Raw genomic sequence first — 24168 nt, forward strand, 5'->3', positions numbered from 1 at the left:
ATAATGAAATAAAAGCTATAAAAATATAGTTAAAAAAGGTTTTGATATTAAAGATTGAATATAACAAATTTTATTCATTAATTTATAGTTTTTGTTTTTATAAATGTATGTAGAATACTAAATAAAAATAAAAAATAAAAATGCTAATAATAGTGAGGTTGCAGCTGAAGTTTTCATCTTTAAAACGTGAATGTCGAGGCTCTGCTTACAAGATAGCACCGCTCGACTTTCGACACTTATGTGTTAGAGATGAAAACTTCGGCCGCAACCTCATTAATATTGACAACAAAATACTCTAATGTCATATTATTGTCTACTATAGTATAGTATAATATAATATCATATACAGTCAAACCTGTTTTTATGTGCTCTTTTTATGTGCGATTTTTATTTGTGCTATTTTTTTAATGCAAATTTTTAATTTATGCGGTTTTTTTTTGTGCGGTATAGTTGGCGACTAGTCTCGTGCAATTTGTCATGTCTCATGTTGACTTATTATAGCTAAATAAACTTATTATAGCATAAATGCACTTATTATAGTAATATTATTGCATGAATATGCGAAAAATGAAATAATTTACTTTTTAAGTCAACAAAACACCACCTGGACAAAAATATGTAAAACAGACGATAGACCAGACGATGCAGTCAAGTGCTGACATCTGTTGTCAATAAATTCTATTTCGTACGGTTTTGAGTTATTTTCTATGTGAGACTTTTTTTATGCGGTCCCTGTTGACCGCATAAAAAAATATTTTTTTAATTGTGTTGCGAAAACTATTATTTACAGCCATTCGTGAAGTTTCGTGCGATTTTTTTTTTTTTTTTTTTAATGCGTCTTTTTTAATACGGTCCCTATCCCCCGCATAAAAACAGGTTTGACTGTATTAGCAATTATCACTCATATAATTTTGAGACAACTGATATTTATTTTGATAATATACAAATTACATTTGAAAGTTCTGTATAAATAATGAGCAATTATTTATTGTGACATTGTCACAATGCCGAGCTGCAATTTTTAATCATATTTTTAATTTATTCATTTAAATAATATATGCTCTCCACCTCAAATTAGTATAGGCTTGACCCTGTACATCATACTTTTCCTTTAACAATAGAGTTGTGCTGGCCATCTATCTAACACCTTTTGGGAGAAAATTTTTGAATTGGAATAATATGACTTTCGGTTTGCATTAAAAGTTCCTGTATAGTTAATTGAGGGCACCTATTCCTATGTTTCCATGTCTGGTCTTGTCTTTCATCTATCTAACTCTGTTCTCGAGATTAAGGAAAGACAGACAACAGTGGGAATTTATAGGTCTGCAATTTTTTCGAATTGCAGCCCAATAATTTAATAAATATCAAATATTAATAATTCTGTTAAGAATTATTGTAATGTTGTTTTGTATAATCTATTAAATTATTTTTCTAAAAATAATTTTTTGATAAAAATAAATACAGTACATACATTGATTATTTAAAAAACAAATTTTCAGACTCCCACCAGATCATCTGACAGTGATGGATTTGAGAGATCACAATCAGCAGAGGTAAAATTAATTTCTTTGTAATAATTTCTATTTTCATTCAAATATACCAAAACAATAAATTTAATATCTAGGCAATAAATAAATAAATGTTTAAAAATGGTCTGTTTAGTCTTGCAAGACTTATGCACATTAATTTTATATTTGTGCAAGAATTTGTCAAACTATTGTATAAATATAAATTTATTTTCAAACTGTTTTTTATAAATTAAAAATAAATCTATTTTCTGTTTAAATTTATTGTTTTTTGAGTTTTGGATTTGATGAAACTTATAAAATCTTGAAAAATGTTTAAATCAAATGAACTGCTGACTTCTTGAATTGTGCAATGTCTTTGTTTTTATAAATCAAATCAAAATTTAGTAAGACTGTCAATTGAATTAAAACCATATAACTCTAGCAAATATAATTTGTAACTCTACTAATTAAAAATATTTATAATTAACATATTACCATATTTAAAGGTTTTCCTCGGACAGCATTACTCAGAACATTATGTGTTAAATAATATTGAGAACAGAATACATTTTAAACCAAAGAATGTTACAAACTCAGAATGCACAAACTTCAAAACAAATTTTAAAACTTCAATAAGTATATTCTAGATGATTTGATTACTCAATTCTGAAAGATTTGACTACTCAATGAGGCAAATTGCTATTGAGTAGTCATGCCATGATGGTGATAAAGTGAGTTCTTGACACTGTTGAGTAGGAAATCACAATTTTCAGAAACATAGTTATATTCTGATGGATGGGTAGAATGTTTCAAAGTCTTTGAAGTGTTGTTCATCTATCAGGAATATCTCCCTTAAGAAAATGGCTAAATGGTATAGATCAAGATATGACAAGTGAGTAACTGTCTAAGGGGTATCTTTCTAATATAAGTGTAACATTATTCTGTCAATATTACACTTAGATTAACAGGCATACAAAACAGGCATACATTGTCTAATATAAGTATATTATATTAGACAATATATATGTTTTTTGTGTTTTGACAAAAGCAAAAAGTGTAGGTGTATCTGGTGAACATATTGTTACTCAAGTGAGGTATAAAACACAGGCTAAAGGAGAGGTTGTAAAATGGATGATTCAACATTTTAACATCCAGAAAATGAGCTGAAACTTTTATGCATTTAGGAGACCTAATGTAATTGTACAAATTGCATAAAAAGGTTTTTCTTTGCAAGCATCAACACAATAGTCTTGTCTGTCTTAACTGCAATAATAATATTTGCTGGCCACTCTTTGCTAGCCATTACACGGTTCCAAAAGAGTTTGTTCTGCTTAAAGCAATTACATACACTTATGGAAGTTTTCCATCTGAAATACTTCTTGTGTCCTCTATCCTTTAGGATTCATTATTGTGAGAAAGAGTTATAAAAATTGGGTCTTGGAAAAGTATAACTAATTGACCAATTTATAACAGGTTTTTCAAGTTTTTAGTATTTAAGTAGGTTGTGATTATATGGTTTCCAAAAATCTGATTTTTTTAAATAATAGATCTGATGAAAATATTACTGCTATACAATTTTGATTGGTTGTTCAATAATGTATATTGTTATCTGCTTTTTTAATCACAAAATATTTTAAATTAATATTTTTATATTTAAATTTCTTCATGTTTAAAAGTATATAGAGCTATGTAACATTTGAAAATGAAGTATTTTGGCTTCAAAAACATTCATGAAAAATGAAAAAAGGATTTCTTATATAAAGATTAGTGCTGGCAAAAACTAGAAATCCTTGAAATTGGTTAATCAGTTTTTAATTATCAGATGGAAAACCAGTTTCAAACTGATTTCAAAACTGCTTTGAATTCAGTAGAATTAATATTTTATTATTATTAATATTAATAAATTACAAAAAACTATAAATCTGCTTATATTTCTATATAATAATTTTAAAAAATATGTACATATTTATTTGTGTAATGTATTTTTATATACTATTTTCTAAACATTTGTTCATTTTTTATAATAGTAAATGGCTAGTAATATAAATTATGAATTTAATAGAACTATTTCATTTCTTAAGATCAAAATATAAAGTAAAGCATTATTCTAATAGCTAGAGCAAATTTATTATTTAGTAAATTATAAAGAATTATCAACTTCAGTATATGTAGTATCTACATGCCAAAATTTTTATAATATTTGAAAAGAAATATATTACTAAAAACTAATTTCAAAATTAATAATGATACTGTTTTCATTGCCTGTTTAAAACTGGTTTTTAGCTTATTTAGCCAAAACCATGGTTTACCGAAAACCAGTTAATCAGTTTTACTGGAATTTGGTTTTGTTGCCAACATTATTAAAGATATTTTTTTTTTACAATTTTAAATGTCTTTAAGGAGTCAGAATATGGCAATTAGTGTAGTTAAATTTACAAGGGTGATCCGAAGTCTGTGGTCACATTTGTATAATGTAGCTTTAAATACACAGGAAGCTAGTACATCTCTGTCACTTAAATTTACATTATTTGAATACTTTTTAATAATTTTAAATAATAATAATTTTTATTTTTAATTACGAGGGTATCCCAAAAGTAAGGTTTTAAATACAAAGGAACATTTATTTTCAATAATGTTCATATCATTTTAAAGCTTGAACATTTATCTATTTTTCTACATAATCGCCATTTCGGTTGATGCATTTTTGTATGCACTGTGGCAATTTTTGTATGGTCATGTCATACCAGCTTGCCGCCATGTCGTGTTAAATTGATTGAAATTCATTGCCAATTGATGGAAGTGTATGGCAAGTTGTGCATAGATGTCAAAAATGTCCTCAAGTGGTGTAGGGAGTTTGCAGCTGATTGTACTGAAATTCACAATGAAGAAAGAAGCGGGAAACCGTCAGTTTCCAACTAGACAGTCGCAAAGGTTGAACAAACCATGCGTGAAGATTGGCGAGTCACTCTGGATGATCTCTGCATTTTGGTTATTGGGGTTTCCTGAAGCACCATTCATAGGATTTTAATGGAAAAGTTGCAATATCGGAAGGTGTGTGCAAGATGGGTCCCGCGACATGACAGCAAGCTGGTATGACATGGGCATACAAAAACTGTCACAGTGCCTAGAAAAATGCATTGACCAAAATGGCAATTAAGTAGAAAAATAGATAAAAAGTTCAAGCTTTAAAAGGATATGAACATTATTGAAAATAAATGTTTCTTTGTATTTAAAAAAAAAATCGGAGACCTTACTTTTGGGATTACTCTCGTAAATAAAAAGCATTTAGGTGAAATTATTAGTTTTACTACATAAAATTGAAATACGTTTTTATTTTGGTAAAAAAGTTTTTTTTTAAACTTCCTTTTATCATTGTTAGGGATTTATCTGTCCCCAATGTCTGTTGGCATTTCCAACAGCTGAAAAATTGCAAAACCATTATGAAAGTGCACATCAAGATAATGTCGCAATTGAAGAAGAAAACGGATTATACTCAAAATGTTCTGTTTGTAAAATGAAATTTGGCACAGATCGAGAATTGAGAGACCACTACACACGACATCATTCTTCAGATATGGTGAGCTATTTAAATAAATATTTTTATTAACTCAGCATTTTAATTACTTTTAAGTTTTTCACTTGTAATATAATCAACTTTAAGTACACATATTACTTTACACATTTTTTTTGAGATAGAAGTTTCAAGTTAAGAGTCAAAAATAGCAATCAAGATTTACAGGCAAAACGAGATTAAAATTTTTACATTTAAATTTTTTCAATTAATTTTTTTTTTTACTTTGAACACTATTCATTATAGTAACTTTCAATTCATTGCTCCAAAAGAGGAATTTATTTTGAATAATTTCTTTTAATTATTTTTAAAATTTATTACTTTGAAAAATCTGTAGAAATATTAAAAATGTTAAATTATTGTATAATTTTCTGTTTTAAAGTAAAAAATCAATCCTTAATTTTTTAAAGAATGAAGTCTGGTAAAGAGAATAAAAAATTTGAAATTTAACATTTCTATTTTAGAAGTGTAAGAAAGAATGGGTCTCATTCAATATTACTTACTTTGATTATAGATTAGTTATTATTTATATAATAATAATAGATTCTGGAGATAATAGTGCCCCAGAAACCTTTTTTGGGTTTCTGGGGGAACCAATAGATCAAAATAAAAGCTTTTTGTCAGTTTACATAACTGCTAGGTTGATATTTGCTTGCAACATGTAGTACTCAAATTTGAGCATAACTTCCCTGTATATCTGTGGCTTAGGGCAACAAGTGCTAGAGTCAATGTTTATCAAATTACATTAATGTCAACATTGGTTTTTCTTGCACAAAAATTTTTAAAAATATTTATATAGGTAGTTATGTGAAGGCTGTTACATTCATTCCTCTCTACATTTTGACATTGGCATTTCTTGCACAGAATATACAAGAGTTTTTTTAAACCCAGTTCCAGTCTTAGCACATTTAGGCAAGATTTTGACATTGGCACTTTTTACACCAAAATACAGATATACAGTGTGTATATATATATATATTTATTTATTTGCTTTACCTATTTTGATAGCTAAAACATTTTACATTTATTTTCTTTCAAGTCTGAAGTAGAGTTGTTGAAAACTCAAATTCATGCTTTGGAAGAAGGAAAATTACTAAGTAAGTACGATGATGTATAAATTTTTATTGTAACTATATATTTCAATATATAAATACATTCAGAATATTTTTGGAATCATATTTGTGTAATTTAAAAAATAAAACAAAAATATTTAAATATAGGCATTATGCAATAATATATTATTAATCAGTTAATTCAAATGATAAAGATTTCAGAAGAAATACAAAGTAATTTTTCAAGAAAAAATTAAACAAAGGAATTTGAAAAATTAAATAAAAAATTATAATAATTTATATAAAACCAGAAATCAACGCTTTAAAAAAATTAATTAATTAAATTAATTTTCTCTCTCATACTAGGATTTCTCATTTCCCAGTGTTTTCCTTGTCCCAGGATTCTGGGATAAAAGTGAACTGTTTCCCAAAATCCCAGGATAGAATTAATTATTTTTAAGATATACAAAATATCTTAGAATCAAATGATATAATTATTTTTCATTTTTTAAAGTAATTTAATACGTTCTGTAACTTCCAAAATCATATTAATAATGCTGTGTAAGATATATATTAAAAATTACCTTTGAATTACGTAGAAATGTTCACAAATAGAAAAAAATTATTAAAGTTTGCTGGAAACTGCATACAACAAAAAAAAAATGCTTTGAATTGAGTTAAAAATTAAAAAAAAATGAACTCAGATCAAACTTCTAACTTAGAAGGTAATTTTCATTTTTTAAATAAAACATAATACAAAGTATTATTGTAAATTTTTTTATAAGATTTTAAAAAGCAAAGTTGGTCAATACTCCAATCACTTGATCTAATTCTTATTTTAGTTATAAAAAGTTTTGCTACCGAGAATGCCCTTTCCAATTCAATTGAATTGGGTGGAATCATTTTTAATGCATTCAAGAGAAGAAAGATGTTACAGTAGAGAATCGTTAATCGGAACACTGGTAATCGGAATCGCCGGTAATCGGCACGATTTTCAGTCGGACTGTGTCATGCTGAATCGAACGTTTTTGATACTAAATTTACTTCTAAAGTATAATTTTCATGTTTTTATATTCTTCAATATATTTATTTTGTTTTATACAAAATGCAGAAATAATTTTTAATGATACGATAGCCTCGATTATTATTATAAAAATTTTCGTTAGGCTTAAAATTGATGAAAATTCAACACGAAGCGACACGCAACGGAGAAAAATTTGAACATCGGACAGATTAATGTATTTTTTCGTACATAATGGATAATCGGAACAAATGACTAATCAGAACAACCCCAGTCCCCAATTGATTCCGATTTTCGACTCTCTACTGTATGTGATTTTCACCTGTAGCCTGGAAGATTTATAGTTCGTTTTTGAGATTGTAGTATATCTTTTGCTCTCTAGTATTCTTGATTTGTCTATCTTGACTGCTTTAATAGAAACATTAAGCTTATAGCCCAATAATTCGGCAATTTGTTTGTCTTAATAATCAGATTTATGAAGAAATACTTCATACTTGCAGACTTTGTACTCGTTTGTATCCTTGCCTAATTTGTACAACCTAGCGTTACTCAGTTATTGAAGCTACTGGGCATGGTTAAAAATTAAGACAGCATAAGCACAATTATTCCAGATATTACAGGCTCTGACAAGTAAAGAATTTTCAGAGCCTCTTCACAAATAGGCTACATATTGGTTATTGACACTCTGTGACATGCTATAATAAGCAAAAATTTAAAAAGCTAATAAGTAGGCTTAAAGTTAATAAATACAAATATATTCTGACAGTTTATGGGTTAATTATACTTTCTATTTGCAAAATTCCCTCAACTTTAACACAAAATAAGAAAAAAGTGAATTTTTAAGAAATTTGCGAGATTTCCCGGGATGAGAAAAATTTCCCGGGTTAAAAAAACAACCGGGATCCTGTTTGAGAAACCCTATCTCATACATTAATAATTGTATTCTTTCAGTTTTGAAAAATAATTTGATCATAATATATTAATTTAGATATTTGATATAATGATTAAATAAAGCTATATGATGATTTGTTATTTTGTAAACTTCCTACAGATGCATATGTTTTCAGAAGTGATAATTTTATTCATTCTGTTTCATCCACTAGAAAGAATCATTTCAGTTCATGTTTTGATAGTGTCTTCATTTCATTTTCTCCATAATTTACAAATTATGTTATTTAATAAATAAAAATGACTGACAAGTTGTTTCTATACATAAATTTCTTTATTTTTGTCTTTATGTGTTTCTGCTTTTATCAAAACATTATAATTAAATGATTTACTCCTTTACTTTAAAAACTTCACAAATGAATTCTTCTTTGGACTAACTTTATCAGTGTCTTCTTTCATTGTCCCTTCAAACACCATCAGGAAATAACAGTTTCACTGGTGGAGATGACCTTTCTTTCCCAGCCTCAACATGTAAACATTAAAAAAGTTCCATCTGGCAGTGGCTTACACACTTTAAAAAATTATACATTTAATAAAAATAATTAGCTGGGACAAGTAAAAACTTTAAAATTTTTGTCTAAAATACATTTTCTGAAAATTCTCTACTATATTTTAAGAAAGGGGTGTAAAGACTTAAAAAATAACTTTTTCAAGTATTTAATGTTTTACATTTTATAAAGGCTAGAATAACTTGTGAGAAAAATTTTTAGTTTTATTCCTGAAATGTAATGAAAATACAATTTTTATTGATAATTGCTTGTAAAAAACGAATATGATGAATGATTCATTTAGTAAACTATTGTTGTTACTATAATGGGAATATAGTTCAAGAAGAGTTGGAAATATAATTTATTATAAAGTAAAATATTTTATTTCATTCTTATAGTAATGTTATTTTTTGTAACATTTTTAAAATTGTTTTTGGAATTATATTTCACAGATAAAATGTTCAATGTTAAATTTGATGGATTTTCTATAGGCTTCTCTGTTTTATATAATGATGATGATAATATCTTAAAAAGTATATCCATCTTTTGTAACTATTTTTTAAATAACTTATAAATATTGTATATTTAGTTTTGAAACTTATAATAATAAATATATTTATTTCAGCTTCGTCTGAGATACTTTTGTTACGAAAACAGCTTTCAGAAAGTATGGAATCAAATACTTCTTTACGTCATGAAAAGGATAAATTCCAGAGGAAAGCAACTCTTAGTGTAAATACTTGCATTATTAATTATTTTTCATAATTTTGTTTTATTAATGATATCAATGAATTTTAAATAAATTTTATATAATTACAATAGATATTATCAATTATCACAAAGTTAAAAAGATAATGAACACAAATGTACCATTTTCATTGGAAAATAGTTTTTATTGAATCTTCAAATTAAAAAATGAAATGTTTTACAAATAAATTTATAAGCATAAATTATTTGTCTATTAAATATACTATGATATTATTTATTGTTAGAATCAAAGTCTTTATTCCCTTTGAAAAAGGTGAATTATTGATTAAGATTTTATTAAATTGTTCATTTAACTGAATAATAAATTCTGAATTAACAAAAAATATTTTACATTTATTAATAATATTTATTTATGTTGAATTATTAATAACTGCAAGATTCTTAACAAAATTTTAGAAACTAAATTTTAATTATTTTTAAATTTAATCTAAACTTAATTGCTATTTTTTTATTTATCAAAACAGTTTATTTAGATAAATAAAACAATTTCTCATTTAAATGATGATGAATCAACAATACACAAGGCTATTTTAACTCTTTCAATAGTTGTCATAACTTTTTTTATTTATACAAGAAATAATTTTCTGATTTTCATGCAGTCAAATAAAATTCTCAATTAACAACTGCTATGCTACTTTACAACTGGTTAAAGCTAGAAAATAATAAACACTTCAAAAACCTAACAACCAGCAACAAAATTATAAACTAAGTGCAAATGTTGGGCAATTCCCAGCATTTTTTTCAGAAGTTTGTTGCCTGACAATGCCCATTTAACACGGGTGAAAATGTTCGCACTTAGTTTATAGATTTTGTCACTGGTTTGTTAGGTTTTTTCAGTGTTTATAAAATTCTCAATACTTTTTTTTTGAAATTCTTTTAAATTTGATATTTTTTTAAATGACAAAAATTGAGTTATTTTTTTATCAAAATTCACTGCACAATAACAAAATATATTAAATCCAACAATTGTATGTTACTGTCATTATTTTGAATGATATCTATGTTGAAAAATTTTGGAAGGTTCTCAAAAAACTTTATATAATATTTAAAATAACTTTAAACATATAATACAATTTAGTACAAAAAGTAGTAATTACATTTTAAGTGATATGATTAAAAATTATATTTTGATGAGGTATTATTATAATTTTAATATATATTTTTATTTTTATTTGTTTTTTTCCAACTTATTAATATTTGACACACAATCTGATATTTATATTAATTAACTCTCATATTTGAATTAATATTTTATTTTCAATTAATAGTGACAAAATTTATTAATTTTATATTATTGACATTTAAGTAAGGGTTAAGTTTAATTTTGCATTAAATGAAATGAATGTCTTTGTTACATTCATGCAGAGGGATATTTCATATAAAGAACAACTTAAGTCTATTTGATCAATTTTTCTCACTTTTAATAAGAAACAGATTGTTGAGCATTCTGATATATAGGTTTAATATTTTAATCAAAGACATAGTTTCAGATATGTTAGATGCTATAGTTCAAGGTAAAGTCTACTACAATCCTTAATTTCGTGGCACTCCATAATATAATAATCAATAGAGGAGGTCTTTGCCATTCTTTCATAAGTATTATACTATTTTATTATTAATATAATAACCTTGAAAATTGTCAGAATATTGTCAGTGAGCTTTTATTGTAGAACATTGAATCCATAAACATAGAGATAAAAACAAGCTGCACTCTTAGATAAAAATATGCCTTATCATTAAAAAATTTTTTAAAATCAAAATTGCATTTGTTTTACATAAAAATAAATTTAATTTGATAATGAATTAAATGGAAAAATTGCAATACATTAAAATATGTACATAATACATAATTATGAAATTATTATACAGACATACCCTGCTAATATGGCAGGTTAAGATTTCAGATCACAACCACCAAAAAATTGAATATTGCCTTACAGCAACTTACAGCCTTTTTGTTATGTGCCAATGCATATAAAAGCTTATAGTTTACCTGTTATGTACACAATAACACTAGGCCTAAGGAAAGATGCAAAAGTTAAAATAATGAATAAAAATAATCCCAAAAATTTTATTAAGAGTGAGGCAAGTGCCAAAAAAATAAACATGAATATAATTGAAAAGCACTGTATCAGTGATACACTGTAAAGCAAAGTATGCTTATAATTTCTTTCAAGACAGAAAGATGATGATGATAATAAGTGTGTACACATTCATAGAATCTAGTAACTGTTGTTTGATTGATTTGTTAAGTTTTTTTTTGTTTTTCTGATTTGAATGTCATTCAATTATTAAAAACTTCTGCAGTGATATTTGTTTTACTTCTTCAGTTAATTTTTTAAATTACTTAAAATATCCTTTAAAATAATAATAATTAAAATTGCATAGTATTTTTCTTGTATAGGCACAAAACTGTATAATGTAACTGGTGTCTTCCTGCTAAAATCTGTATTGAGAAAATTCAGTATAAGAATCATTTGATATAATATCTATTTTAAACAGGTGTACTATAGATTTCTATAAAGCAAATCTACTGTATAATTTTTTATTAGAGTTATTTTAAAATGAATTACAATTGATTAATAAAATTCTTTATTATTTAGTTTAGTTTTCCTTGATTAAAGTAATATATTCTTACATTTTCTAGTTAATATTAATGTTGTTATATTTCAAAAAAACTTTATCATCATCAAGAAACATACTCTTTAAGCTTATTTTAATATTAATTGATAATAGGGAGAAGAAATATCAATAATGAAATTACAGATTGAAGAACAGCAAAAGAAAGTTACTATATTAGAAACTGAATTAAAGAAATGTGAGGTAATTTATATGCAATTAATATATTAATAATAATTTTAATTATGTACTTACTTTATATATAATTATAAACAATATTTGGATCTAACATTGTATTTAACAATGTGAATTACATTTGTATTCTGAAAATTAACTGAGAGATGAATTTAACTAACTAGATATCTTTATTTCAATAAAAATATAATTTGAAAGAACTTTCACGTAATATCATTTTCAATAAAATAGATGGTTAGATAGATTTTAAAAAAAAGTATATTAAAATATATATTTTTAATAATAATCTATAGTGATATAATACAGGATGTAATGAAACTCCATACCAGTATTTTAGGGATAGATTCTAGGATCAAAAATAGGCTTAAAATCTCAATGTTCTTCAAAATCTGCTTTGTTTTCAAGATCTGGCCTGCCAAAATTCATATTAGAAATCAATTGTAATTGCCCCTAAAATGTTACTATTTTTTGTTTACAATTTCTGTGTTACCAAAACATACATACTGAAGCTTTATTTTAAATTAAAGCCAAATAATTGCCAGATTACATTGGGCTATATTAATGCTACTAATTACTAACTAAATGTCAAGTAATTTTGGCCTAGAGGTAGGTGTTAGGTGTCATCTCTTGATAAATTAATTATTAGTTTAATTATGGTATTAAATTGAGAGATATCACCTAATGCTTATCTCTAGGCCAAATTACTTGAAATTTAGTTAGTAATTAGTAGCATGCATTAATATAGCCCAATGTAATCCAGCAATTGTTTGCCTTTAATCTAAAAATCAAGTTTATAATTATATTTCTTTATTTTAAATGTCAAAAATTGTTTCTTGAATACATGTTAACTGATGTGTGAGAGTTGCTAGTTCTGCCATATGCATCTGTGGAGAACATTTTAATCAGTTATTGTGAATTAGCCTGTTTAATTTTTTTAAAAACAAAATGATGATCAAAGTAAATTTTACATTGAAAAACTTGCTTTCCAACTTTAATTTTTTTTACTTTAAAGGGATGGGTATTGCAAGATCTTAGCAGTTAAAGCTTTGTTTACATTTATTACAGTATGCAATGTAATCTGGCAGAAGTTGAAAACAAAAAATAGTAACATTTTAGGGACAATTACAATTGATTTCCAATACGAATTTTGGCAGGCCAGATTGGGCAGCATTTGCTTATCTCAATCTGTTGACTGAAATATAAAAATATACAAAATTATTTAAAAAAATAAGTTTTTAAAACTCCAATATTGTAGTTTGCAGTATTTATAAGAATTGTTACATATAAAAAAGTAGAAAAATTAAAGTGAAAAATTGATGCATTACATGTTTGTTTCTCAACTTTTATTTTTATATAAAAACTATTTTTTAAAATATAAACAACTTAGAGATGATATGTTCTTTTATATTTGATTTTATAGTTTAACATATTTTATATTAAAAAATTATTAAGTGATAGTAATGTTGTTATACCTTACATGTGCATTAAAGTTGAAATATAAACCAATACATTTTTACCGTTTAGGAAATGAAAGCCGAATTAGAATTGCAACTGCAACAAAGGTAATGTAATTATATATTAAATTATCATTAGATTATAAAAAAATATATTTTTTATAGTTTACATTTACAAAATAAAATATATAAAATTGTATAAATTATTTAATTAAAAATAAATTTATTAAGATTATTAATAATAAATATAATAAATACATACAGAGGCACCTCGTACTTTGAACACTTCAGAGTTCAAATGCAAAATTTGACAAAAATTCATCTCTGAGTTTGACTGATGCTTCAAAGTTTGAAATACATATGCAGTGAAAAATGTTCCCAAAGTATAAACACAATCTATTGTGTGTCTGAGTCATCTCATTTTTTGCTCTTGCATTATGCTTGTATGTTTTCAGTGCTTTTTTCGTTTTATTTTTGGCGTGTTTGGTAATTACATATACTGTATTGTGTATTTCTCAATTTTTTAACAATTTCTTCCTGCAGTTTTTCTTTGTCAACAGCATTGGGGCACTTCGTACATTTTGTATCCTTTAGTTCAAAATTTCCCAAATGAAACTTTTTAAACCACATTTGACACATTTGAAGTTCAAGAGCATCTTTCCCATACACATTATTATTTTTCTTTATAGTTTTAGTGTTTGTATGGCATTATTTTCTTTTCGAAACTCATGAAGCATAATATGCCATATATGCATTTTATCCAAAGATGTTACAACTTGATTTTATTCGAACAAAATGTGAAGTAGAGAGTTTAAAGTAAGTTTCTAAACAAACAATAAAATATCTCATTATCTATAATATGTTAAATTTCACAACTGCTAAAATTAAATTACATGTCTATGTTAAGATGCAGAAGTCCATGGAGTGCAACCAATTAATACAATTTTCATTTTATTACACAGTATTAAATGTATTTTATTTATGGTTTCCATGTTTTAATTTATTATTAGGGCATTTAATTGTATTATTTTTACCTTAAATTACGTGTGTTTGCTGTTTTATGTTTATTGAAATGGATATTTAGGATCTGGGAATGGATTAATTTGCTTTCTATTATTTCTAAGGGGAAAAATTGGTTTGGACTTTGAACAATCTGGAATTTGAGTGACTGCCTGGAATGAATTAAATTTGAAGTGTGATGTACCACTATATATAATTATTGGGCTGCAATTTGAAAAAATTGCAGCCCAATAACTTGTAGGTGTATAAATTTCCAATGTTGTTTCTCTGTTTGTCCATTCTTCCTTAATCTTGAACAGAGTTAGATAGATGAAAGCCGGAAACAGATGTGGAAAGCTTAGGGGCAGGAGGCCTGATTAACTATATACGAACATCCAATTTGCACCAGAAGTCACATTATTTCAATTCAAAACTTTTACCTGATAGGAGTTAGTTAGATGACTAGCACAACTCAATTGCCAACAGGAAAAGTATGATGTACAGGGGCAAGACACTACTAATTTGAGATGGCGAGCATATATGTTAAATTATTTATTTATTATTATAAAATAAATGTTTAAAAATATAAAAATATATGATTATTTATTTATTTTCACTCCTTACATTCTGAATTTGACTGTAAGTGATTTTGAAGACTAAAAGAAGTACAATAGGTGATTGGTTAACGAACATAATCTGTTCAAAGATTTTGTTTGCTATCCGAAATGTTTGTTAACCGATTATCGATTTACCATAGGTTTTTTAATGGGAATTTGATTAATTCGTTCTGGAGACCCCAAAAATAAAAAAAATATTCTTTCTTGCTACATTTATTTATATGAAATAATAAAAATACATATATACACAGTCTTGCATTTTTATTAGTCATGTTTTTTCCATTTGTGGGAGTTAAAGAATATGTCTAATGTCAATTGCTTTTCTCTCTTCAGGATTTTTCAGAAGTAATTAATAGCATTGTAATTGTAGAGATTCCCAAGCCTATTAATCTCAACCTGGTTTGAATGCCATTTTAAGACCGTTGTTCTGACATCCTCCAACTTCTTCAAAAGATCTTTCATAGCAGATGTCAGCATTAATCTTCTTTTTCAGAAGAAAACATATCTTGCAGAGTTTCTTGGTGTTCTTCATTCAAGAGTTCTTGGCATTCTTCTATCGTCAGATCAGTTTCGGGTTCCGTTATGAGCTCTTCAATGTTCTTTATTTCTCAGATGTGATTTTTGTTACTCCTTAATCTGCTTGAGTCTTCTTGATTATACAGTATCTTTCTTAGATAAGATTGAATTGCGGCCTAGTGTAGACCTGTTTGAGCCATACTGTCCAACATCATCAGACATCTTCTGCCCACACTCTACCTATGTTGTTATACTCACCTTTTGAAAATAAAAACTGATGCAAAACTTAATGAGTGCCTGCCCAATGGTCTCGCAAATACTATAAAAGGATTGTTTCTGTGAGAAAAATAAAAGGCTGGAATTACAAGGGAAAGTTTCAAAGTTCTGAGGAATACTATCCAATCAGTATGTACCGGGTTGAGCATCGATGTCGGCATTTCCCATGCTCTGAAAAGTTTCAAATTGTTGCCTGAAGACAAGGGAAGACCAATTGGTATTCATTATTTTACATCGTTTCTTCTTGTGTTTGTTCTGTGAGGTGTTCGTTATCCAAACATAAAAATCTTTTGCGAAAATGTTCATTATCCAATTTGTTCATAGTCCAAAATGTTCATTAACCGATCATTCACTGTACTTGATATTTTATACTTACACTTATACAAATTCTATTACACAATAGATGATTAAAAATGTGTTGAATTTTAAAAAATAGTTCAAGGCCATCTACACACTTTTTTGAAATATTCAAAAGTACTCTCGTTTATTGCAAAAATATAAACAAATACAGTATTTTACTGCATTATAATAATGATTTTAAACTTCAAAACATATCTTTATATAGCCTACAAGACTAAGTCTAAGTTCTGTTTTACATGTATCAGATAATTTAAAGAAGATCAAAAATTTCAGCCTAGCATTGTGATGATGTCATAGTAAATAATCATTTGTATTTCATATTAAAAAGTGTTATTTGATTTTCAAGAATAATCTTTCAATTTGGTTTAAGTATTTAATGTACGTAATATGTACAGTAGAGAGTTGTTAATCCGAACCCCGGTTATCCGAACAATTTTCAGTCAGACTGTGTCGTGCTGAATCGAACGTTTTTGATACTAGATTTACTTCTAAAGTATAATTTTCATGTTTTTATATTCTTCAATATATTTATTTTGTTTGTACAAAATAAAGAAATAATTTTTAACGATACAATAGCCTCGATTATTATTATAAAAATTTTCGTTAGGCTTAAAATCGACGAAAATTTGACACAAAGTGACACACAACAGAGAAAAATTCAACACGAAGCGACATGCAATGGAGAAAAATTTGAACATCATACAGGTTAACATATTTTTTCGTACATAACCAGTTATCCGAACAAATCACTAATCCGAACAACCCCAGTCCCCAATTGATTTGGATTAACGACTCTCTACTGTATATTATTTAATTAATATACTTTCTAGAGATGATACAATACTGAATTCTGTCAATATAATCTTACGTCAATAATTTTCCAACTGATTGATACGGATATTTGCTTTCATCCACACTACAAATGTTGATAATAAATGAAAGCCTGAAAGCTTATTGATTTATAGAATATTCACTTTGTTCACTAATCATTTAAATTCAAATATAAGGAAGTAGAAGTTTATAAATCAATTTATGGGGTCCTTTTGGATTTGAGCCCTAAACAATTGTAATTGTCTAGGTTTTCTAGGTCTGACTCTGGCTCTGTTTTTAGGAAAAAATTGAATAAAAATGTAATAGTATAGAAAAATTGGCAGATTGAAAACCTTGTTGCCAAATTACCAACTTCACATGAAATATCACTATACCTGGAAAATTATTTGCACGTTGCCCATCCATTGCTAAAAACACATCTGGTCTGCAAAGTTTTTTATACAAGCAGAATAAGCAATTCAACTCACTCTGTGATTGGTCAAAACGTATCACAACTGAAGTACTTAAAACTTGTCTGCTAAGTATGTTCTGTTATGGGGTTTGGATTCATACTTTACAACAAAAATATTTATTAATAACAATAAAAATTTATTTTAGTTTATTGGAGTGTCAGTTTATTATCAAACCAATACCAATATATCAGGAACATTCCAATATACCAATATATCTGTATCAGTTACGTCTCTAATACAGTAGGTAGATAAACATGATGATAGATTTAATAATGACATCAAACTGTGCATGCCTAGATGTGTGAAGAAACAAAACCAATGAGTGAATGTTGTAAATTAACAGTGCATATTTTCTTAAAGAAATGCCAAAAAGTTATGAAAAATAAAATGATCTCTCAAATTTCTATTATATGAGACAATTTACTTATTATTTTGTAATAGTATAGAATATTTTTTCTTTATGTAATGCAGTTGTTACTGTTTTAGATGTCCTGAATTAGTAAATGAAAGTCTGTTGTAGGTAGTTGCAGATAACTTGGATTATGCAACATTTTCATTTAAAATAGAAGCTTATTTGGTGTGAAAGATAGCTGAAGTTATAATTCCTATTGTAAAAATTTGATTTTGATTTACAGACTAGAATTTGAAAAAGTACTCTTGTATAACCAAGTTATTGTAGTAGCAACAATGCCATAGGAGGATGTGCAGGGGGAGCAAATATGTTCTCTATCATAATTTTGTCCTACTTAGCATCTATTTCATCCCTTTACTCTCCTTCAGTGCAAAACCCAGTTATGCCATTGTAGTAGTTTTTCCAAAATTGAAGTCGATATTCATGAATTTTATTATGAGTAAGAATGGTATTATTGTATTATAGTTTTATGATAAAAGTATAAGAATTAAATAATTAGATAAACATTGAAGATAATTCTCTGATACTTAAATAAGAATGAATAGAGATAAATCCAATACAAATCAAAAGGAATCTACCTAAGTGATATATATATGAAATTTTTGCCAAAATGATTGAATTTCAATATCTTGTTATCAGCTTGAGAATTAATTATATATTTATTTCTGTATTTATTTAATTGCTGTTAAATATTATTGAATAACAACTGAATTCAGTTATTATTTATTCATTTTTTTTAACAACAAAAATATTAAAGCTTAATTAAAATAATAATAAATTATTACTGATAATCAGTTTTTCTCTGAACAGAGCAGCTGCTGATGATGTAACAGTACTAAGGCAAGAATTAGTTTCTGTTCAAAAACTAATGGATAAAACTATTTTAGAAAAAGAAGCTGAAAAAGACTCTCTTCAGAAGGATTATTATATTTTGCAAGAAAAAGTCACTTCGTAAGTAAAAAAAATTTGAAAATCAATGAGAAATACAATAGAATCTGCTAACTGTAATCATTTAATGTTATCAGAATTAGCTAGTCCCATAACAAAGTTAAAATACAGTCAAACCTCAGTTTTTGAACTTAATTTGTTTCTAAAAGTTGTTCAAAAACTGATTTTGTAGTCAAACTAAAACAAATTTTCCCATAAGAAACAATGAAAAATGGAGTGATCCATTCCTGATCCCCAAACAAAGTTTTTTTTTTTTACCTTTTTAGTTGTATTTCATGCATAAAAATATCTACAAATGCAATGTGGTATTATCTATATTTATTTTATATATACATATACAGGGTGTCCCATAAATTTGTAAATAGTTTAAAAAATCATAAAAGTTGAAAGAATTGGTATATTTGAATGTAGTTTGCGTAAAAGTTATTCTCACAAAGGGGGATTTTTTGGGTACAGAAAAATAAAATAGTTCAAATTTTTGTCGATAGAGGGCGCTGAACTCAAGAAAATCGCTGTAATTGTGCAAATCTGAGTCTTATAAAATGCAGGGTGTATGATTAACAGCTCATTTCTGAATTTTCACACTCACATTACTGGCACTGACATATGGTTTTCATTATGATAGTGACGTTGGTGGATAAAGCACTATTGATGAAGTTGTTTTATCTCAGCTACAAATCGCCAGCTGAAACTTTACAAAGGTTTAGGACACAGAAGAGAATGAAGAAAGGTTCATGTCTAATCACTCCTGCCTGATTGGTTTCCCTAGTACAACGTTTCAAAGAAACGGAAAGTTTGTGTAAATTGCCCACGCAGTGGTGCACCTCATTTTTCAGAGGTCCGTACCTCGGACGTTGCTTCGCAAATGGAAACCAATCTGGTAGGAGTGATTGGACCTGAACTTTTTTTCATTCTCTTTTGTGTCCTAAACCTTTGTAAAGTTTTAGCCGGCAATTTGTGGCTGAGATAAAACAACTTCACCAATAGTGCTTTATTCACCAATGTCAACATCATAATGAAAACCGTATGTCAGTGCCAGTAACAGGAAAATTCAGAAATGAGCTGTTAATCGTACACTCTGCATTTTATAAGACTCAGATTTGCACAATTTCAGTGATTTTTCTTGCATTCAGCACCCTCTATCGACAAAAATTTGCTCTACCCAAAAAAATCGCCCTTTGTGAGAATAACTTTTATGCAAACTGCATTCAAATATACCAATTCTTTCAACTTTTATGAATTTTTAAACTATTTACAAATTTATGGGACACCCTATGTGTATATATATATATATATATATTATACATACATACATACCGTATTTTATGGACTATAAGACGCACCTTAATTTTTAAGCAATTTTTTTAAAAAAAAAATACCTATAAGATGCTACGGACTATAAGACGCACCTGAATTTTGGAGGCAATTTTTCGAAGAAAAAAGTGCGTCTTATAGTCCGTAAAATACGGTATATTAGGGTGTCCCTTATTTTTCAAATTTTTTTTTTTTTTTTTTTTCTAATGCATAGGGCCTAGTTTTGTTTATTTTACCCTTAAATACTCTCACAATAAATTTCAGCTCATTTTGATTACTAGAACCTATGCCGACTTGCATCGAATCATTTCCATATGCATTCTTGAAAAATAAGGGATACCCTAATATATATATATTAAAAGTAAATATGTTTTGTCACTGCCAATTGAAACTGAAACCATCACTTTACAGAAAAGTGCTATAGATAGAGACTCAACTCTGACTGCTTGCATGAAATGTAACAAATCAATCAAGACAAACTACTATTACTATATGCACACTTTCTTGAATATTATGCTTCAATTGCTTTGATTTAGATTTAAATTTTAATTAATTAATTTTGATTTTAATTTTAGTTTCATTTTCAGAGTAAAAACCAGAGTTTTAATTAACTGGTTATCTAGTACTAATAAATATTAAATTAAATGGTAATATTCTAAGTTATAATACCATATTAATAAATGTTTATTTAATTTGAGCTAAGCATTTTTAAACACAGAGTCATGGATGTCATTTATATTATGCAAATGTCAATTAATGTGGTTTTATTAATTAATTTGATTTAAATTCAATTGTGATGCATACCATTAAACGTAAGTAATATCTTACCTGCATGCGTATTGAAATCTAATTTGATGGTTTGTGTCATGACATCTAATGACATGAGGCAATCTCAGAGCCACTAACTCCTGAATTTGTAGTCTTATCACTGATTGGTTGGACTGTCAGCTTTCTTTAACACAGGAGTTGACCATCTGTGTCTTTTATCTGTGGCTGGCTCTTGCCAAGTAGCTTGTTTGGTAACCAAGTTGTCATACGGCAACCAGGACATAGTGTTCAAAATTTTGTGTTCATAAACTGAATTGTGTGAAGAGTGGGGGTGTTCAAAACCCAAGGTTTGACTGTACATGTATAAAACTTATAATGAGAATACAGTTATATTTATCATTATCTTTAGGCAAATAGACAAAAAAATTGCTTTTTTTTGCTGTTTGTCTCAGCTTTTGGCTGATAATACAGTTATTATAAGTCTTAACTAGCGTTTTAAATTTTAATTGATAATCATTTTAATCATTATTTTCTTGCTATGTAATATTTTAAATTGCTAGCATTTTTTATTTCATTTATATACAAGCTGCTGTTAAAGATGTTGGCTTGCTAGTTTTTGCAATAAAAATATTGGATTAATTATTATTAATTAATAATAATAAAAATTAAAATTTTTAGATTAAGATTTTTTTAGTTCTAATTTAATGTCAGAATCACTAAACCCAGAACTGCATTAATTGTAATGTTATTTACTTAATCTGCTTAACGTTATTATTTAATTATGGTCATTAATATAAGTGAGTGTCAAAATGATTACAATAAGCAGATTCTATTATTCTAGATTTCTTTTGTATTATGCAGTATTGTATTTGTATTTAATAGTAGTATTTCTTTTGTATTATTCATGTATTGTGTTTTGTCAATTTTTTACTACTCTGTTAAAACTAATAACTAATTAGATACAAATAAATTTGGCTAGAGATAGAATGATGCCATTTAAATAATTGATGGAGTGGATTGATTGAATGGAAGATTCCAAGTAACTTTCTTAGTAGGGGTAATTAAGGGTGGGTATCAATGGTCATATTGTTTATGTAACATCCAGTCATTGTACAAACTTAGCTAATTTACTTGTGTCACTCCTGATTGCTCAAAAGTACTTGAGAGAAACTTGAAGTGAACTCCAATAGAGCAGTTTGTTTTATTTTTTAAAGAATTTTGAATTGTTTTTATGGTTAATTGTTCCATAGATATATGAAGTTTAGATTTACTGATACAAAAACTGGTTGCAAATGCTTAACCAAGATTAAAGAATGTATAAATATGGAGTTTCTGCTGTGTAAAATACATTCTTGTGACTAGCATTTTATTCCAAACTTAGGTACAATGAATTGCACTTAACTTCAATAATGTATTGTATAAACTAATTTGATTTATAGTTTGAAACAAAACCAAATTAGATATAAAGTTAGATTAAACATTACTTTTGTAATATAATATAATACAGCTTGATCCTCACACCAAATATTAGATAACAGGAAGGAAAATTCACTGGGTATGGCATTAATAGGTTTATTTTTATTGCTAGCACTTTTAATGAACTTAATGTTTGTCGTCAGGTGAACAAAAATTTAAAAATATGGGACGCAATGTTTTAACATGAGTGGAACACATTATTTAAATTAAAATTAAAAACTGTTATGAGCATGCTACAAACTTCAATTACACCTGATGTTAAGATGTCATGCAGCTCATAGATCCGTGTTAAAGGTGTGATGCCATAACATCAAGCATAATCGAAGTTTGTAGCCTGCTCATTACAGTTTTTAATTTTAATCTAAATAATGTGTGTTCCACTCATGTTAAAACATTGTATTCCATATTTTTAAATTTTTGTTTGCCTGACAGCGATGAACATAAGTTTGTTGAAAGCACTAGCAATAATAATAAAACTATTAATGTGGTACTCAGTAAATTTTCCTTCCTGTTATGTAATATAATATATTTAACATTACTGTTAAGTTTCAAATTTTTTTGAAAGCATGGAATTGCAATTGAAGTTGTTGCTGTTTTCTATGGAAATATAATATTTGGATTGAAAAACTTGTTATAAAAATGATTTAATGAATAAAAACAAATGAAAATTGGATGATAGATGTGACAAATGTTTGCTGTAAGATAGTATAATTAAAAACAAAGCCGATTTTTAATGAGAATGAAGAAAAATGCATACTTGCATTTAGGATAATCTCAATAATCCTTTTTTGTGAACTGATACTAATAGGTTAAGTTAATTACGTATAAATTTATCAATGAAACAATAATTGTATAATCTTAAGTTTTCAATTTTAACCTTTACATTAATAGACTAGAAGAACAGAAATCTATACTAGAAGAAGCCCTAAAGAAAGTTCCACAAAAAGAAGAAATGGAAAGGTTAGTTTTTTGTATTTAAAATACTTGTAGTTTAAATTCTAAGGTAAACAAACATTAAACCTTTAATATTTTAATAAAAATATAATTTAATAATAATTTTTTAACATATTTAATGTATCAATTAGTTCTCATAGTTCCCCATGGGAATGAAATAGGGGAGACATGAATAATTTATTGGTGTACAATTATATTATATTTAAATATAGATAGATATATAACAAAATGTATCACAAAATATACATATACACACATACATATGACTGCACATAGATGTATAAACATAATAGTAGTTTTACATGTGCAGTACCACACAATACAATGACATTTATATGCAAGTTGATCACTCACAATCAAAATAATTGTTTTCGATCAGTGAACTAATCTTCCAAATTTTCAGTTTTATCACCGAGTTTAAAGTTCTGATTAATATTTGCCGTTCGTATCTGACCTAATGCAAGTGGATTGCATATATAGTCCAACTTCTAATTCATTGATTGTTGATGTCCACGACTGCCTAGGTTTGTCTTCTCTTCTTTTTCTTCTTCCAGACACATACCACACTGGGACAAACTCCACAAAAAAGAAGAGATTTCTCTCCTCGTCATGTCCTTTTTG

General features: G+C 27.0%; 1 protein-coding gene across 1 annotated transcript in view; it reads left to right on the forward strand.

Moving 5' to 3' along the window:
- Window positions 1-24168, forward strand: part of LOC136976441 (early endosome antigen 1-like) — a 62281-nt gene that overhangs the window by 12389 nt on the left and 25724 nt on the right. Inside the window, exons 2-9 of the mRNA XM_067271716.1 lie at window positions 1500-1553; window positions 4888-5085; window positions 6119-6176; window positions 9214-9320; window positions 12093-12179; window positions 13695-13732; window positions 18898-19038; window positions 23485-23553. Of these exons, the coding sequence (XP_067127817.1) occupies window positions 1500-1553; window positions 4888-5085; window positions 6119-6176; window positions 9214-9320; window positions 12093-12179; window positions 13695-13732; window positions 18898-19038; window positions 23485-23553 (752 nt within the window). The remainder of the gene's footprint in view (window positions 1-1499; window positions 1554-4887; window positions 5086-6118; window positions 6177-9213; window positions 9321-12092; window positions 12180-13694; window positions 13733-18897; window positions 19039-23484; window positions 23554-24168) is intronic.

This window comes from Centruroides vittatus, unplaced genomic scaffold, assembly GCF_030686945.1.
Source record: "Centruroides vittatus isolate TY-2023 unplaced genomic scaffold, ASM3068694v2 contig_400, whole genome shotgun sequence".
Classification (NCBI taxonomy): Eukaryota; Metazoa; Arthropoda; class Arachnida; order Scorpiones; family Buthidae; genus Centruroides; species Centruroides vittatus.